Below are 19,755 nucleotides of genomic sequence, written 5' to 3' on the forward strand. Positions count from 1 at the left end.
GCTGCCTTATCTTCAGCTCTGGATGGTTGCAGTAACTTCTCCTGGCATCAAACAAACAACCCGGCATCAAACAAACAAAGGTTTTTCATCTCAGAACGAGCCACAAGCAATGCATAGACTGCAATGCTCAAACACGGAGAATACAAAGCTCCAACACAGAGAATGCAAAACTCCAACACAGATAATGCAAAACTCTAAGTACAAACACACAGTAGCTTACTAAATACATGAGGAAACAATACATTCAATTATCCCATCAATTAACTGTGTCAGCTGCAACAGAAACAGCTCTGATCCTTTACAAAACTTAGGGAAAGTATGTTGCAAACCTTTAGTAGCAACACCTGTAATGAGGAGTTAAGGGATGGCTGCCCAGTAGCCGATATACAGCTTGATCAGTTCTATGGGCAAGACCAATTTACCCTCCCTGAGGACTCAGATCAGGACCGACTGAATACCACAGAGGCACAGGCACATTGTGATGGGATGCACAATGTGAAGGATCAAGTGTTCATTCTGGGTGATACGGCTTGGGGCGCATGAAAGGTTTAGGTGCTGAAAGCAAAGTTTAAATGCCAAAATAAAAGTTTAGATTCCAAAAGCATTGAGTTGGCTGCACAACTGAGGCCCTGTGGAGGCTGAAAGCACATAAAATGGCTCTTTTCTGATTCTTCCTTTTGTTTCTAAGGAGCAAAAAGTGTGGAGAAACTCACAGGGTTTTAAAGAGAGATAAAAGGCATTTTCATCTGTCTCTTCTATGAGAGATTCTGACTCTTAAGTATCTCTGATGCATTCTCAGTCCACTGTTGAACAGCTCTCACAGTTAGGAAGTTCTTCCTCATGATCAGGTGGAATCTCCTTTCCTGTAGTTTGAAGCCATTGCTCTGTGTCCTGGTCTCCAGGGCAGCAGAAAACAAGCTTGCTCCCTCCTCGCTATGACTTCCCCATCACATATTTATACATGGCCATCATGTCTCCTCTCAGCCTTCTCTTCTTAAGGCTAAACATGCCCAGCTCTTTAAGCTGCTCCTCATAGGGCTTGTTCTCCAAATCCTTGATCATTTTAGCCACCCTCCTCTGGACTCATTCCAGCTTGTCAACATCTCCCTTCAATTGTGGTGCCCAGAATTGGACACAGTATTCCAGGTGTGGTGTGACCAAAGCAGAATAGAGGGGTAGCATAACTTCCCTGGATCTAGACACAATACTCCTATTTATGCAGGCCAAAATCCTATTGGCTTTTTTAGCTGCCACATTACATTGTTGGCTTATGTTCAATTTGTTGTCCATGAGAACTCCAAGATCTTTTTCACACGTACTGCTATTGAGCCAGGCATCCCTCAAGATCATAACACTTGTCTAAGATAGAATTTTGTCTATCTGTTCTGCATAGAAATGTATACATTTCAACTTTTCCTTTGATTTACAGACTTACAAACAACAGGGAAGCACTGTGCTGAAACTGGGTGACACTGTGATTCCGTATCATGAAGATTTCAAGATGTACATCACCACCAACCTGCCTAACCCGCACTACACACCGGAGCTATCCACCAAGCTGACCCTGATTAACTTCACCCTATCCCCCAGGTAATAAATATTGCTTTCCTGTCCTTTTTCCTGTTTCCCAAGTCAGAGCTTGACCCTTGTTCTTCTATTTCTGAATAGTGGAAGCTGTGTGTACAGGAATAAAGATACTAATTTGAGAGTTTTGATGGATAACAAAACTATGCTTTTCGTTTTTTATCTTTCCTGTTTGCCAATGGTACATTCTATCTTTTCTTGCTTTCCTTAAATCGTGTCAGCATCCCCCTCTCCCACCCACCAATCTATAGTCTTGACAACGCAAACTATGACCTTGTCAAGCTTAGTAGGCTGATGGTTTACAAATAGAATCAGTCAAAACCAAGCTACAATTATGAATGATTTGATTTATTTATTTCCTTTACAGTGGCTTAGAGGACCAGTTGCTAGGCCAAGTAGTAGCTGAAGAGCGTCCTGACTTGGAAGAGGCTAAGAACCAGCTGATTGTCAGTAATGCCAAGATGCGTCAAGAGTTGAAGGAGATAGAAGATCAGATCCTCTATCGTCTTAGCTCCTCTGAGGGGAACCCTGTTGATGATTTGGAGCTCATCAAAGTATTAGAAGCATCTAAGCTAAAAGCAGGGGAAATTCAGGTTGGTAACTGATTTGCAATTCCAGTAGTTCACTGTTCTTTCTGATATATCCTAAAATTGCATTTTGTTTTGCTCTTGTGTTTTTCCCAGGCCAAAGTAAAGATAGCTGAGCAGACAGAGAAGGATATTGATATCACTCGGCTGGAGTATATACCAGTGGCAGTCCGCACCCAGATCCTATTCTTCTGTGTCTCAGATCTGTCCAACGTTGACCCCATGTACCAGTATTCATTGGAATGGTTCCTCAACATATTCTTGACAGGAATTTCAAACTCTGAAAGAGCAGGTAGCTTTAGTAATAGAATGGGAAGCCTTGCTGAGCCAGAAAACTCCAGTGCCTTTTATATTGTGATCAGGACTTAAGGGGTATAAATAGCACTGTTCAGATTTTGTAAATAATTCTGACTGGCATCCAGTTCAGTATTTACAATGTTGTAAGCCAGATGTATATTATAAATATTGAAATTCACATTTACAGTCATAGCCCAACTGTAAATGACCCCCTAAACCAGGTCTGCACAACTTCCAACCCTCCAGGTATTTTGGACTTCAGCTCCCAGAATTCCTGGCCATTGGGCAAGCTGGCTGCAGGTTATACTGGCCTGCCCTAAACCTTCTTTAGAAGCCAGGCACCCACACTGAGGCACTGAAGAGTACTGAATAATCACATGACCCGTATCTTCCTGCACGCAAGGTGTGCAAAAGCACCTCTTATGAGAATGCATGGGGTGCTGCTGTCTGACTTGCGAGATAGCTTTGGAGAGATTAAATCAGGAAATATAGCTACAACAATATAGATCTGGTCAATATCTAGCAGTAAGATCTATGTCTTGGCCAACAGTTAAAGCAGAATATATCCGTGATCAGAATAAAAACCTCCACACAGTTTAAAATAGGATTGACATCCAAAGCACCACCCAATTCTATCTTCTGTTGCAGTCTAGACTTCCTGTCTATTGTGATCTGTCTATTGGAGGTCTTGGCTTTGATTCTTGAAGTATTGGTGATCTAGTAGAGTACACTTAAATGTAATTCACAGAAATATCGTTTAAGAGGATACTTACATCCTCTCAATCGAGGATGTAAATCAAGTCCTACAAGTTCATTGCCAGTATTGTAGAATCTCCATCATCTCCAGCTTAGTCTCAGATGGTTACTGTATTGAGTTCAGATATTATTTGCTCTTTATTCCTCATTTTAGGTATCATTGATGATGGTAGCAGCAAAATTCCTTAGCCAGCAAATATATGGATGTCCTTCATACTACCTTATTAATTTTTAAATCATTTTTATTTATTAAAATATCTATACCTTGCCCTATGCCACAAGACCTTTGATGGTGGTTCTCATTTGTGTCTTCAGATAACTTCTGATTTATGGTAGACCTAAGGGGATTCTATCACAGGTTTCTCTTGGCAAGATTTATTCAGTGGAAGTTTGCCATCAGTTTCTTCTAAGGCTGAGGGAAAGTGACTGTCACCCAGTGGGTTTCCATGGCTTCACGGGCATTTGAATCTTGGTCTCCTATGATCCTAGTTCAGCACTCAAGTCTACATTAGACTGGTTCCCTAGACCTCAGGGAAGTGTATTAATAATGTGAATTTAATATTACTCTGGATACATGTGCTATTTAAAGATGTTAACTTCCGAATTGATGTACTGATTCAGTCGTGAATGTGTTTTTAAGTACCTTTTAAGTAAGTTTTAAGTACCATCAGTGATCCTTGTGATCTTTCTGAATTCAGGCAATGCTCAGGATGTAGTCATCAGACTAAGAGGAAACATGAGGCAGGTTTCCTATTCACAGGGCTGTTCAGTTAGGCCCCCTTTCATGAAAAAAAAACTTTCCCGTGATTCAGTGCTAAATACTGTGGTGGTTTTTATCTTCTTCTTGCTCTCTGCGTGGTTATTTTCAGACACTCTGAAGAAGCGGATAGCAAATATCAATAAGTACCTTACCTTCAGTCTCTACAGCAATGTATGCCGGAGCCTCTTTGAGAAGCACAAGCTCATGTTTGCATTCCTAGTGTGCATCCGAATCATGATGAATGAAGGCAAAATAGATATGGTGAGCAAATGACGAATAAATGCCCAAGAAGAACTTGCAGATCACACTGTTTCATATCGCTGTTTGTTGTAATCTCTGGAGAGAAGGACTAAATAAAGTTGGACTATTCCACCAGACACCCACAGAAACACCCACATAGTTTTTGTGAGTCATTATTATGTTATAAAAGATGGCCAAGGATTGTTTAGCTTCTTACAGGGGAAAAGTGAGTTTCTCAAAAACATTAATGAGCAAGGCATCTTAAGTTTAATTGTGGTGGCAGTCTTTCCCCCACCCAAACACCTTTCCTTGCCACATTGCCTGATCCAAGATGCTCATGGGAACAATGGCATAGAAGTCATTCCTAGTTGTTTTTGTTTTCAAAGAAAGACTGCCTTAATTGGGAAAGTGGGAGAGGAAAACCCTTCGACATTTCATTTAAATTCAGATAAGCAAAAAGAAAAGAAAAAAAAACAAAAGAAAGAGGAAGATAAAATCAGACATGGGCGCACAAAGAGCTGTCTTCTGACACCTTTAATAACGATTGGGATGGAGGTGGGAAAGTCTAATATTATTTGCCCAGCTTTGTTGCAAAATATGCCCTTAATGCAACGGTGACCACTATCAATGACCTCCCCGAATAGTCCCTAAGTGCCACTGATAAATAATAGCATTGAATGGCCCCAACTACATTTGTACATGTTTTAGCAAGTGGTGATAACAAGATCAATGAGTATATTGCCACTTCCAGCCAATATTCACAGAGATCTAATTAGGAAAAGAATATCAATCTTCCTCCATATTTGTGTTTTTGTCTTAGGAGGAATGGCGATACCTCATTTCTGGTGGTGCTGTGAAGGTCATGCGAGATAATCCAGCTCCTGCCTGGCTATATGAAAGAGCGTGGAATGATATCCTGGCCTTAACCAACCTGCCCAATTTTTCTTCCTTTGCCGATGATTTTGTGTCCAATCTGTATGCTTTCCGAAAAATCTTTGACAGTGCTGAACCTCACAGGTGATTTCTCCTTCAGATCTCAGAAAGGTTGTAGATATTGTTGTTTCCTTGGCCCAGCCTAATCTCCCATCCCATTCCACTGGATGCCAACAAAGAACATTAAGTGAAAAGGATGATTCTGTTCAGGAATTTCCCAGAGAAACTGTGGGACCTTGACATCTGTTTTCTAGTCCTGAACTTGGAACATTTTCTGTGCATAATGTCCCTTTGATATAACCTTTTTTCTGTCTTACAGGGAGCATCTGCCTGGCATTTGGAATACCAAACTGGATCCCTTCCAGAAGTTGCTGGTCCTGCGCTGCCTGCGAGGGGACAAAGTCACCAATGCAATGCAGGACTTTGTGGCTGAAAATTTGGGACAAAGTTTTATTGAGCCACAGGTAGGAAGCCATTGTGGAACAGGAGACCAGAAGGGGTATCCTTTTGCTTAGGCAATCATCCTGTGCCTTTGTGTATATTCCATTTCCTGCTCTGTTCAACTGAAGTAACTGCCAAATTTCCCACAATCAAATGAAAACATTGAAAGGAGATGTGTGGGTCCTTAGCTGTGAGCAGACTTTCTTGCCTAAGAGCAATCACTCTCCTTTTCTTCTTTCAGACTGCAAACCTCTCTGTAGTGTTTAAGGAGTCTGCTGCGACTACTCCACTGATATTCGTCCTCTCTCCAGGCACTGACCCAGCTGCTGATCTCTACAAATTTGCTGAAGAAATGAAGTTTTCCAAGAAGCTGTCTGCCATTTCTCTTGGCCAGGGACAAGTAAGAGCCCACAGCAAAGCTTACTCTAAATTGCTCTCTAGTACATCTAGCTTGCTGGATGCTTTCTTACTAACTGGCACCTAAGTGAAAGAGCTAGGAATGTGCTCAATTCCACCAATAAATTTTTAAGTAGAAAGGGGGAGCCTGACCAAGGTGGAATATAGCAATTCCCCAACCCCCAAGAGCACTGTCCACCAGTTACATAAGCCCTTTGGCTTTGCACTGCAGGCCTATTTTAAACACCAAGGAAATAGCTCTTCAAGGACTTAATGGCTCAGCATAGAATAGTCAGTCCTCATGTGGCTCTATGTTAAGATGAGGCATATGCCATGCTTCCATGTTTTGTGATGAATGGGTAGGATCATAGAAACATCTTGTTATGTGATCCTGTCCACTCCTCATGAAGCATGAAGTGGTGATGTATCTTCACAGCCAGGTATGAAATGATTATAGCAGTGGTGAGGCAGATCTTGATGTTACCATTCTGTGTCTGGTTATGGAGATATAACTAGAGAGTTCTGCAATCTACCCACTTCCCAAAAGATATGGACTGGCTATGCATGCATAACTTTGAAGATCTGTGGCTGGTTGTATAATTCTGTTTTATTTCTTAGGGCCCCCGTGCAGAAGCCATGATGCGCAATGCTATGGAGCGAGGAAAGTGGGTCTTCTTTCAGAATTGCCACTTAGCTCCTAGCTGGATGCCTTCTTTGGAGAGACTTATTGAAAGCATCAACCCTGACAAGGTGACAAACATCTATTTGGATGGCAGTTTCGATTCTTTCCATCTTATGTAAACTGTTGTGCTGGGGACTTCTTAGTAGATGGGTTCTGCTGTTCCTTCGTGGACTTCAGTGGACCAGATCATTGCTTCATGTTTGGCTATGAGAACCTAGTCAAACATATGTGGAATTATTATCCTGTGTTCAGATGCACAAGATTGCAGAATACAATTGGATAATCTCCTAAGAGTGAGGTAGGATATATTTGAAAGTTCAGAGTGGCTGCAAGGTCTTCTTAGCAGAAATTATTCCTCTTCCCTCCTTCTCAACCTTATCCCAAAACATTTTTGTTTAGTTTGTTCATCTGAAAATGTTTATCTGACGGGAGGGAGAACAGACTCTTTAGACTCTTTATCTGACAGGAGGGAGAACAGACTCTTTAGGGTCCATTGTATCTTAGAGACCGTCTCTCCTTCCACCATCATCGGAGGGTGCCACGACCATCCCAATGCGATTTGCTCTATTTACCGGGTCCTAGGGAAGTGCACTTGGAAAGCACCAGGCGCAGGGCCTTTTCTATTTCTGCCCCTGCCTTATGGAATTCCTTGCCTCCCTATTTGAGAGCCATGCGTGACTTAGGGCATTTTATCCTAGCACTTAAGACCTGGCTTTTTACTAGAACATTTGACCCATGTTAATTTTAATATTTGTATGTATCTGTTTTATACTGTATAATTTCTGCAATATAAATCGCCTGGAGCATCTCGGATGGAGGGCAATTAATAAGTAATTAAAGATGATGATGATGATGATGATGATGAGTAGAAACATTGCTTCTTAACAGTACAAATCTCATTCTTCCCATTGGCTCCCATTTCCCTGTTCCAGGTGCATCGTGACTTCCGGCTTTGGCTCACCAGTTTGCCCAGTAACAAGTTCCCAGTGTCAATCCTCCAAAATGGATCCAAGATGACCATTGAGCCCCCTCGAGGAGTAAAGGCCAATTTGCTGAAGTCATACAGTAGTCTGAGCAATGACTTCTTGAACTCCTGCAGCAAGGTGAGAAATTCTTCCCCCTTCACCCTCCCACCTTCAGACAACATTCTGCCATTACTAGCTTTCTCTGTCTTAATTTAAAAAAACTGTTGACTGTCAGCTTTTGAGCCAATCCGAAATAAACTTCCCCACTCTTCCTAACATCTACTCTTGTGCTTCTACACTACAATTAATATACTTTTGTGCTTCTATACCACACACACCTATCCTAACATTTTAGCCTGATATTTAGAAATGTACAAACCTTTGCCAACTTGTAACATTATATCAATGCCTTGCAGAATTCAGAGTTCAAGTCTTTGCTCCTCTCACTTTGCCTCTTCCATGGGAATGCTCTGGAAAGAAGGAAGTTTGGGCCACTGGGATTCAACATTCCCTATGAGTTCACAGATGGAGATCTGCGCATCTGCATCAGCCAACTAAAGATGTTTCTGGATGAATATGAAGAAATCCCTTACAAGGTGGGATTCTGGTACAAGCCAAGTGGGTAGTGTGGAGTACCGAGTAGGGCTGTGCATGGATCAATTTTTCAAAATGGATTCTGACTGTTTCAGCCAGGCATAACAGCATGGGTGCTGCCACCATTTTTCCTTAGCCACAACAGACTATGTGGCTGCTGAAAATGGCCGCCTTCGGTTTCTTTCAGCTACATGTGGAGTGCAGGTGGAGTGCAGAGAGGGAAGAAGAAGAAGAAAGCTGCTCACGTGCTTTGTGTTCTATCTCAGTTCCTTCGCTGCTCTTAGGATCTTGCTTTGAGACTCAACTCCAATCTTTTCCTTTTGACAATTTCATGTATGGACTGTGAAAGGGCATTTGCAGGTGGGGTGGGGTGGGGGTTGTGTTTGTTTAAATATTGAGGTGGTTTAATGAAGGGAGGGGATAGCCTGACTCTCTTGAACCCCCAAGGGAAGAATTCAATTCCTCCCCAAGTCTAATTGAAGTATATTAGAATAAAGGATCCCAGAAAAAAATGGTTTCTTCTTCGTGGTCTCTGTGAAATCGCACATATGGGTCTCCTGTGCCTGCACTGTCAGTTTTCCCCGCGTGGTCAGCCTGTGAATCACACATTTGGTATATTCCTGCGCTCGCGCAGGCAGCAACGAACACTCACAAGCTAAACTTAACTGACCATTAGAGTAGTCCCGCCCCTTTCTCTCCACTCATATAAATAGCCCTGCCGCGGGGCAACCGGCCAGAGCTATTAGCAAGCCACTGACCTTGGAAGGTGGGCGTCATGCCATACAGGAGAATAGTAGGGCTCTGCTGAAGGCAGAATCCTTCCTGGATTAGGCATCTACCTTATAGTGTGAGACAAAAGTAAGTATTGTGCCCAAGTGGCCACACGGCAGATGTATTCCAGGGGTACCCCTTTGAAGAAAGCCTGGGAGGTAGTCACAGATCTTGTCAATTGGGCTTTAATCTACAAAAGCGAGGTTTTGGGTGTCAAAATGCTCAGGGAATGAGGATTTGTCTCCAGCCTTATTAGAAATGTTGTTAAAAAGCATGAAGTTCAATAATTGTGTTTGATTAAAAATATTCGCCATCATTTTCCTGGTTTCCCCAAAAGGACCACAAGAATGTGCTTGGAGTCATTCCATAAACTGGATAATCACTTTTGATTTTGAGAACAAACTCCCACTGGCCCAAAGCAATTCAATCCCTACTTGTCCCCTAATAACAAGTTATTTTGAAATTCAATGTTCTTTGGGGTCAAGGTATCCATGGCAGAAGGCATTATCATGCAAGCTTTACTACCATGTTGTACATCATTCCAGATTGCCATCTAAATTTTCCAGGTGATTTTTAGAACAAGCAAAGGAGACTAGAAAGATTAAAGTGTGCTTTAAAGGAGACTGAGATACAAGACAAGAACTTCCTTTTTAACTGGCTCCCAGGTGTTGCCTGTTAACCTTCTCTCACCTGATTTTCATTTCATTTTATTGTGATGTTGCTTATTTGATGTGTACTTCTTTGTATTGTTAGTTGCCGAAAGGTAGGTGAAATATTATCTCTGTGCCCTGGCTCGTTGTAGGTTTTGAAGTACACTGCTGGTGAGATCAACTATGGAGGCAGAGTGACAGATGACTGGGACAGACGATGCATCATGAATATTTTGGAAGATTTCTATAACTCCGATGTTCTGGTTCCAGAACACTGTTACTCGGAATCTGGTATCTACAAGCAGATTAGTACTACTTATGATCTTGCTGTAAGTAGAAGAAAACAGTAGGCATATACACTGCTTATACAAAAACTCAAAGCTGTCCTTAGGTCTGAGCATGCAGCTCTCTATCTAGTTTATCACATTACAAAATCAAAAGTCTTTTTGAGAATTTGACTCGCATGTTAAGCTCTCTTCTCAGGGAAGCAGTTGGTGAAATAAAATCTATGGTCTTGACACATGTCATGACAGTCTCTTCAAAAATACAAATTCTGGGTAAAATTACAAAGGAATGCTTTAGTCGTATATTACATGGAAGGCCAAAGGACGGTTTCCTGGATCTTGGGGTAAAGGTCAAGAAGTTGATCTTGGACTGAAGCATCTTGATATTTATTTGCTCTGAATGTTATTGGGGGAAATGAGTATCTACCTTACTGCTCAGGAAGTTGGGTGATGCTGTCAACCAGGGGTGGGCAACTGTGGAAGAGGAGTGAACCATATTTGTTTACAAAGAGACCTTCAGAGGAGCACATCCCCTCCCATTTAAAAAATGGCTTCTCTGCCTCATATACCTTTTGGGATGCCAGGAAGATATCACTAGGTCTTTGGAGCTTGCTGGCCATTTTTTTAAATAATAGGATGTGAGCAGAAGTTACTTTCTCCATATTTCTGTTTCAAAAACGTGAGGAAAAAATTGAAAAAAAACATTTCAAATCCCAGGGGGGGCCAGAGATATCCAAACAATTTGGAAAAGCCCTCTGCAACCTTTAGAAAGCTTGGGGGGGGGGGGCTAAAAATAGCCACGGAAAGCCTTGAGGGCCATAAAAGAAGCTAACTCCAACTTGCAATAGGAGGCTTGGAGTATATTGATTTAATAATGTTAAGTAATGAAATACTGAGTCTCTTCTTGTGCAACGTTCAGAATGCACCCTTGTAATCCCCACATTCTGAAGCATAAATCACCACAAAGATTTGAGCTGTAGAATGACCAATCTACTAGAGATGTACATAGTCACATGTGTGTTGTTTTCCATTATTTGTGACTGTGGGATCAAGAAGCCATAGGGAATCAGTATTACTGCTATTGCTGGCACCTTTTTTCTGTCTTCTTTCTGCCTTTACTATGGCATTAGTATTTCTGAAAGCTATTCCTCCTCGTTCTGCATGCTGGTTTTCCCCCTGTAGGGATACCTCCAGTACATCAAGAGCCTCCCACTTAATGACATGCCTGAGATATTTGGACTGCATGACAACGCTAACATCACTTTTGCTCAGAACGAGACGTATGCACTGCTTGGAGCCATTATTCAACTGCAGCCAAAGACATCAACGGCAGGAGGCCGAAGCCGAGAGGAGGTTGGTGAGCTTATTACCTTGTATTGCAAAACCAACTGACAATTATTTTTTATAAATAGAGCACTGTCTTTCCCATAATTCCACAGGAAAGCAGAAAGGGTGCAGAATGCCATCCTGGGCATGAAATATGGTTTCCTAGGAATAGTTTTTGCAGGTCCACAGTTTTCTAGTCCTTAAGGTTAAAAGGATATAGATCAAAATGCAAAGGTAGTTCTTTCTGGGATCACTGCAAGAAGAATAGCATTTCACGGATATGATGGCAGATATTCATTGTCTGCCATAGCTCTTGGTCACACTTAATATAACATAGGACAGGTTCTTATGTAAAATAAACAGTAATTTACCGTAACTGTTTAGTTTGTTGAATTCAGTTCATCTTTGTCTTCTTTGTGACCATTTCAGATTTTATAATTGTATTATTACCTTTTTAAAAAGTCACACACAGCCCTCCTCTGCTGTGTGAGGATCTCCAGAAGTCCAGATCGCAGACCTCTGGGGTTAGTACCAATGGAGGATGAAGATGGGGTCCCAGTCTTCTACGTGGCATAGACTCTCAAGCCAATGGCAATGAAATGCTGTGTGGAAGCTGGGAGCTTTGCATGTACTTCTTAAGCAACAGCCACTTTTTTCTCAACCAATATAAATAAGTTCACTCTAATTTTGTGCTTTTGTGTTTTTTCAAACCATTTTCTAGATTGTGGAGGAGACCTCAAAAGACATACTAGAGAAGGTGCCTCAGCCTATTGACCTGCGTGCTGTAATGCTGAGATACCCTGTTCTCTATGAGGAGTCCATGAACACTGTTTTGGTTCAAGAGGTGATCAGGTACAGCTTCTGCTGTGACTCATGATGTCTCTGCCTTTCTCTCTGTGCGCTATGTTTATGAAAACTAGTAAAGGAGCAAATACTAGGAAAATGGGAATAAAGTTGAACTAGAGACAGGTGCATTTAATGAGGCACAAGCTGCCTTTCCACTTTGTCCATTGACATTCAGAGTCACACTTCATTTGCTTTCTCTATATGAAATATCACCTTAGCTTCAGTTTGAGGTAGTAGAAATAGGGAAGAAAGAATACTTTGGAAGAAAGGTCCCAGAACAGGGGGTTTTCCTGTAATTTGAGGTTACATCAAAGTGATTAAAACCAATTTTAATGAAGTGACTCAGTGAATGAGACAGAGTTTAATTATTTTGTGATCTGCCTGAATTAATGCTATTGTATAGTGAGAAATGAAACCTAGGTAAAGCAGACAGTGAAAGCCACAAAGCAAAGCTGCAATTAGTATTATCATCAAATTCTGAAAAGCTCCAGATCCATTTTCTTGATGGAAACCCAAACTGAAACATTATCCGGAAAAAAGGAAATTATCACAACACATTAATAGCAACATTCTGTACAACTTATTCATAACCTAGAATAAATAATTCTATAATTGCTCCATGTTCAATAAGACTGAAGAAATGCACCCCCAGCCCACAAAAATAGCCAGCAGCCAGATTAGTTGAAGGAGGTCTGTTCAGTTGTTGATTAGGCACAAGGAAGGTGACATTTCTAGTGCTGCCTCCAAGGAGTGAGGTTGCAGGAGCTCATCACAATGTGTCACTGCATCCTCACTTGCTAGCAGGAGGAGGTGAGAAATGGCAGTTTTCCTTGTGTAGAGACTGCCAGCTGGACAGACTTTCTTTGCCCAGTTTGGCCGCTGACTGTAAGGTGAGCTTGAAAGGTTGGGCCAGGAAATATTACAATGGACGATATCACATTAGGGTTCTAAAGTGCGAGTCCGTGTTTCTCTATTGCCTGGTTTGCTCCTGCAGAATTCTGGGAAATGCAGTTTATGGAAACCGAGACCTCTCCAGCGGAGAATTCCAAAGGCTTTGGCCTAAACGACACTTCCCAGAATTCTGCAGTAGCAAACCAGGCAATGCTGAAATGTAGACCTGTGCTTTAGAACTGTAATATGATATTATCTGTAGTTACATGTGCGAAACAAAGCTAGTGTTTAATGGTAATTTTTTAAAAAATGAAATGTGTATAAAAGCAAATATCAATCAGTCTTCAATGTACAAAGTAACCTTATTGTGCTTGCCATCAGTAATGGACTGGATGAGGACTAACAAGCGGAAACTAAATCCAGACAAGACAGAAATACTTCTGATGAGTCAGAAGGCAGATCAGGGTATAGGATTACAGCTTGTGTTGGACAGGGTTGCACTCCTCCTGAAAACCCAGGTTCGCAGTCTGGGGGTGATACTGGAGTCATCACTGACCCTGGAACCTCAGGTGTTGGCTATGGCCAGGAGCACCTTTGCACAGTTAAAACTTGTGGGCCAGCTGCACCTGTACCTCAGTATGCCAGATCTGGCCATGTTAGTCCACGCCTTAGTCACATCCTGCTTGGACTACTGCAACAGTCTCTATGGGGGCTGCCTTTGAAGATAATTCAGAAGTTTCAACTGGTCCAAAGATCAGCAGCCAGGTTACTAACTAGAGTGCCATACAGGGAGTGGACAACTCCCATGTTACGGCAGATGCACTTACTGCTGGTCCACTTTTGGGCTAAATACAAAGTGTAGGTAATTACTTATAAAGCCCTAAATGGCTCGGCTCTAGTCTATTTGAGTAACCACATCTCCCTTAATAGACCAAATTGGACCCTGCAGTCATCGGATGAGTCTCTGCTCTCAGTCCCACCCCCATCTCAAGTACGGCTGGTGGGAACTAGAGAAAGGGCCTTCTCCATGACCACCCCCCACCTCTGGAATTCCCTCCCTGAGAAAATAAAGATGACCCCTTCCCCCCTCGCTTTCAAAAAACAACTTAAAACGTACTTCTGTTTATTGGCCTATGAAGAAGAAGAAGAGAAGGATTAGATAATGATTCAGCTACTACACCTCTGACTAAAATCTGTTACTCATATCTGTGCTCTGTTTTTACCCTGCTTGCCCAATTAACATCTTTGGAAATCATCAATCTATATATCCAATTAAATTCTGTCAGTGTGGGAAAATCACTGTTTTTGTTTGACATTCTGTTTTTATGTTGATATAATTTATGTGAGAGATTATGGTTTTTTTTTTTAATTTAGATGTTAAGTTACAATGTGTTTTATATGTTGGATTAATACTTTTGTTATTATGTGTATGTATATTAGTTGCTATATTCAGGCATTCGATGTTTGCCTTTTTGGGATTGGAATCTGCCCTGAGTCCCTTCGGGGAGATAGGCTAGATACAAATAAAGTTTTGTTGTTGCTATTATCATTATTATTATTCAGCTATGACAACAATGTATAATTGGCTATTGCCCTCACATCTGATTTCTCATATGACCTGCCTCCTATTTGAGGAAATCATCCATAGAATATACTTGGATGTGTAAAACAGTGACCACTGAATGAAGGGTGGTCTTTGTCCTTCCAGATGTAGAATCTTTTGGTTGCAGTGAGGGCATGTCTGTTGGGGTCACACTGAACATAAGTTATGTTCCAAGTCACAGTATAATAGTTTTAAGGTACATGTCTACTGGACTGACCTTGAGGGAGCTGGGGGTGGTAACGGCCGACAGGGAGCTCTGGCGTGGGCTGGTCCATGAGGTCACGAAGAGTCGGAGACGACTGAACGAATGAACAACAACAACACATGTCTAAAACTACAAAATGTTTTTGTAATTCAGAATTAATATTCAGATTAACCAAAAAGGAGTTACTAGACATGCCAACATCATACACAGTAGTGGAACTGTTATCTGCATTATCCTGTAAACACTTGGCTGAAGTAGCCATTTACTTTCTGAAAAGACTGCTTTACTCGTCATCCTTGAAGCTTTCCTACAATTCTGTCAAGGCACCCCAACAAAGCTGGGTAGTATTGCCTGTACATCTTTTGGCTGAAATGTAGAAAAGAATTGAAGCTTTCTTAAATTTACCAAGAGATATAGGTACAGAACCATACTAGGAGATTAGTTTGTTTTATTGACCAAATGCTTCCTTTGCTTTCTCAGATATAATCGTCTGCTGGTAACAATTGCACAGACTTTAAAGGATCTTCTGAAAGCTCTCATAGGCCTTGTGGTAATGTCATCCCAGCTGGAACTGATGTCCAATAGTTTGTACAACAATATTGTCCCAGAGAAGTGGAACAGTAAGGTACATATGGTGGCAAGATCAATATTTTTATAGTTACAGAAGCTTAGATGTTCCCCCAGTCACCTTGTATGATATGAAAATGCTTTTGCTTCATTTCTCTGTTCTGATTGATTGCTTCACAAGCAATACCTAACCAAGCTGAAACATCACCGATGTAGAAATGGACCTGAGCTGACCTTGTCACAGCATCTATTGCTTGTAGAAATCTGGATCATAGATTCTGAATGTATTACAAGTTGAGTGCCACTTATCCAAAATGCTTAGAATAAATGATTTGGATTTCAGATTTTTTGGGGATCTTGAAAAATTGGACTGTATTTGCATCTATGTTCACAATGAGATTGATTCAAAATGGGACTGTAGTATAAACACAAAATCTATGAATGTTTCATAGAGACCTTATACACAATATTTTTATTTCGTGCATGAAATGAAGTATAGTGAACCATCAGAAAGCAAAGGTGTCACTATCTTTCTTTTCCCACAGGCATACCCCTCCCTGAAGCCCTTGGCCTCTTGGGTAAATGACCTATTGCTGCGCATTGAGTTCCTGCAGAAGTGGATTGCTCATGGGATCCCACCAGTGTTCTGGATAAGCGGGTTCTTCTTCCCTCAGGCCTTTTTAACAGGAACACTCCAGAACTTTGCCAGGCAGTCTATCATATCCATTGACACCATCTCTTTTGATTTTAAGGTCAGCAGATTGTATCAAATGCTGAATAATGCACATCCTTTATCCACTTCACTAAAACCCCAGATGTCAAAAGCAGGCCTGCTACTCAGTCATGATCCCCTGTTACAGTTAAACACCTGCAAGCATCTGCCACCCAGTGAATCTTTTACAAAGTGATAATGTCAGCATGTTATAGGCACACTGGCTTCTCTGTTTTTCTGTACTGGCAGATTTCTGTTCTACATTTTTCTGAGGCCTTGCTTTTTCATCATCTTATTGCAGGTGATGAGTCAGACAGTGCATGAGCTCACCCAGCGGCCTGCTCAGGGATGCTACATCCATGGCTTATTTCTGGAAGGGGCTCGTTGGGATACCCTTATGTATCAGCTCACAGAGTCACGGCCAAAGGAGCTCTACACAGAGATGGCCGTCCTGTGGTTAGTGCCTGTGCCCAACCGCAGGCCTCCAGCCACAGGCATCTACTTATGTCCTATCTACAAGACACTCACCCGGGCAGGTAATCATTGCCTTTTGTCGATTTTTAAGGGGGGGGGGAGGGGGGAAGGTTGGTGAAAAGATTGCTCAAAACTAGAATTTTTTTCTGGCCTTTTTCTGTCTTCAAATGAGAATCAGTCTGCAGCTGTAATGGACTGGATTAGAATGAACCAATTGAACTTAATCCAGACAAGATAGAGATGTTTCTGGTCTGTAAAAAGATAGATCTGGGAATTCAGCCTATGTTAGATTGGGCCATACTCCCCTTGAAAGTATAAGTTTAAAGTTTGGGGCTATTGCTGGATTCAGCCTTGAGCCTGAAGACCCAAGATTTCAGCAGTGACCCCGAGAACATGTGGAAAGTTAGTTTGCCAACTGTGCCTTGTTTCTGGAGAATTTGGATTTGGCCACATGCCTTGATCACCACCTGTTTCGATTAATATAATGCACTCTAAAAGGACCAGATCCCATCTATCTTGGAACCCAAACAGGGTGAGATCTGAGCAGTATTTTGATGGGAGACACCAAGAAATACCAGGTAGACCATAGGTCAAAGGAGGGAAACAACAAGCTACCTCTGACTGTACCTTGCCTAAGAAAGCTCTATGAAATGCATGGGGTTGCTATAAGAGGCAACTTGAAGGCGCACTGCACTCTTTTATGTTGGGACTCCCTTTGAAAAAGGGCCCAGGAACTTCAGTTGACCCAAAGAGCTGCAGCTAGACTACCAACTGGCTGGCTATAGGGACCATCTAACTGTCTGGTTCCACTGGCTGTCAGTATGTTTTTGAGCACAGTTCAACAGTTCTTATATGGTTAGGGTCCAGGCAATTTGGTTGATTCTTTTATCTCCCTTTATGAGTCTATTAGCGCTCTAAGGTCTTCTAGGGAGGCCCTTCTTTTCCATACCACATTCTCCACAGGCTTGTTTAGTGGGAACAAGGGAAAGGGCCCTTTTGGTGGCTGCTTGCAGATTTTGGCACTTCCCCCCTTGCTTTTGTTCCAGAGACAAGTTGAAACCTTTCTATGTTGTCAGGCTTTTAGAGACTAACTAGGATGGGCTTTTAATGCTGTATGGTGTTATTTGTGTAGCTTAATGGATTTAAATGTTTTCAATTTTATAAATTACTTAATCTTTTTAAAAATAACTTTTTATTTTTTATAGTTTTTAATGTTATTTTTAAATAGGTTAGCTACCTTGAGTCTCATTATTGAAAGGAAGAGATAAATGAATACAATGATAATCCTAGCTGGCAGTTATGAATGTGTAACCTAGTTGCATACTTAGGTCTACTTTGTATTCACAGTCCCTATGCAGCCCCTTATTCAAGGGAGATGTAGGGATCATAGAAGTTCAGTAATTCCCTCTTATGAGACAGGGTCTGTTCTGCTGTCATTTGAAAAAGTCCAAACCCCCTTCCCTGCTGACCACATGCCCTCTCCAGCCTGAACATCTGCCTGTGGCAGTTAGTATCGCTCATGAGAGGAGTTGGGAATGTTAGTGAGCTGCTTTCCAAGTGACAGTGAGGGGAACAGGCCCCCATTGACTGCAGTGGCTGCTGCCCAGTTGTGTACAGACTGCAGGAGGAAGATGGGATTCACTGAGTAATTATTTCCTCCACTGATTTAAGCAAGAATTTTCCACATGGGGAAAAAGTCCCGTCTCAAAATTTAAAGTCTCTTACACATACATAAAATAAATTCAAGCTGCTTTTATGGATGATGGCAAATATTTTGTTTCCAAATAGAGGCACCTCTACCAGCACAGCAGTCCACATTGTTATGCCACTAACAGCAACCTATTTTTGGCAAAATACTTGTAGTAACTTGCCATGTAACGTCTCTCCCCTTTTAACATTCCCAGACAGTTGCTTAGTGAGCTATATGCTATCTAGTTGTGCATTTCCAGCAACTCTTCAACTATTTCTAGGAATGGCAATGTAGAAATCAATACTGCCTGTTTGTCATGCAGGAAGTATGCTCCTGCAGCAACCCACAATTTATCTGCAGGAGCATTGGTCTTCAAGCGATACTATTTTGTCTAATATATAACAGTCAAGGCGCATTTTCATTTTGTCTTTTTTTAGGGACACTGTCAACAACTGGTCATTCTACTAACTATGTGATTGCTGTAGAAATTCCCACAAAAAAGCCCCAGAGGCACTGGATTAAACGTGGTGTTGCTTTGATCTGTGCCTTGGACTTCTAAGTACAGAAGCAGTTGTCTTTATGGCTCATTCCATGAAAATTGAGTTATTCAGCAACTCAACCAGACCGTTTCGTTATCTGAAGAAACACATAGATGAATGGGACTCATACATGAACTAAGACATCATACCCATAAGTTTAAGTAATGTAACAGTTATGTAGTAATTATTTTAATAAAATATATATTAAAGTGTTTTTTAGTTTAACAGATGTGTTTGTGGTGTCATTCATTGACTCTAAAGACTGTATTAACATGCACATCAGGAACTATATTTAAGATGTATAGAAATTGGATTAGGGCTGTCATCTTCAGCCCAGGGATGCACAAATAAGTAACTGACCCAAATCACAACCTTTTGAGAATTTTAGCATAATGGCAGATATTGCAGTAATGTAGACTGAGAGGTAGTGTAAAATGGTGTAAGGTAGTTATTTCTCCAGAGATAATGGTCACGTCAAATATCACATATATCACACCTTTTTCGATACGGAATGTGAGCAGCACCAAACCAAGCTCTGCCTAGTTTTTTGCTGGTAGGTTTTCTTATTGCAGCCAAAAACACAGGAAGAAACAGACCCCTTACCCAGGAAAACAGTGTATAATCCAACAATAATGAGTACCACATTCAGCACTCAGTCCAGTCAGAACCATCTTCAGAGGCAAGAGATATACATTTTATTTTTTTTAAACAGAACTGGTATTTACAGCACTTGAAATTGACAAAGCAAAAGACAGAACATTCTGTCAACATATAAAAAAGATTAATTCTACAGTCAACATCTGTACATATTTGCAGAGCGAGGCAAAGCAGACCTGCTTTCAGCTGTGCCTTCTTCTCAGAAGGCATTGCCTTTACACACTGTAGTTTGTGATCATCCTTTGAATTCTGCTAAATATTTTCTGTTGAGTACCAAAAGAAAAGGGGAAGGATAGAAAAAGTTC

General features: G+C 41.4%; 1 protein-coding gene across 1 annotated transcript in view; it reads left to right on the forward strand.

Moving 5' to 3' along the window:
- DNAH1 (dynein axonemal heavy chain 1) overlaps window positions 1-19,020 on the forward strand; it is a 185,706-nt gene extending 166,686 nt beyond the window's left edge. The window contains exons 63-79 of the mRNA XM_060765847.2: window positions 1,430-1,590; window positions 1,952-2,177; window positions 2,268-2,463; window positions 4,094-4,245; window positions 5,045-5,241; window positions 5,477-5,621; window positions 5,840-5,998; window positions 6,613-6,744; window positions 7,609-7,779; window positions 8,058-8,237; window positions 9,809-9,985; window positions 11,123-11,293; window positions 11,988-12,118; window positions 15,292-15,436; window positions 15,924-16,130; window positions 16,392-16,626; window positions 18,692-19,020. Of these exons, the coding sequence (XP_060621830.2) occupies window positions 1,430-1,590; window positions 1,952-2,177; window positions 2,268-2,463; window positions 4,094-4,245; window positions 5,045-5,241; window positions 5,477-5,621; window positions 5,840-5,998; window positions 6,613-6,744; window positions 7,609-7,779; window positions 8,058-8,237; window positions 9,809-9,985; window positions 11,123-11,293; window positions 11,988-12,118; window positions 15,292-15,436; window positions 15,924-16,130; window positions 16,392-16,626; window positions 18,692-18,813 (2,907 nt within the window). The 3' untranslated portion in view covers window positions 18,814-19,020. The remainder of the gene's footprint in view (window positions 1-1,429; window positions 1,591-1,951; window positions 2,178-2,267; window positions 2,464-4,093; window positions 4,246-5,044; window positions 5,242-5,476; window positions 5,622-5,839; window positions 5,999-6,612; window positions 6,745-7,608; window positions 7,780-8,057; window positions 8,238-9,808; window positions 9,986-11,122; window positions 11,294-11,987; window positions 12,119-15,291; window positions 15,437-15,923; window positions 16,131-16,391; window positions 16,627-18,691) is intronic.
- Window positions 19,021-19,755: the final 735 nt, after the last annotated feature.

This window comes from Anolis sagrei, chromosome 2, assembly GCF_037176765.1.
Source record: "Anolis sagrei isolate rAnoSag1 chromosome 2, rAnoSag1.mat, whole genome shotgun sequence".
NCBI lineage: Eukaryota > Metazoa > Chordata > Lepidosauria > Squamata > Dactyloidae > Anolis > Anolis sagrei.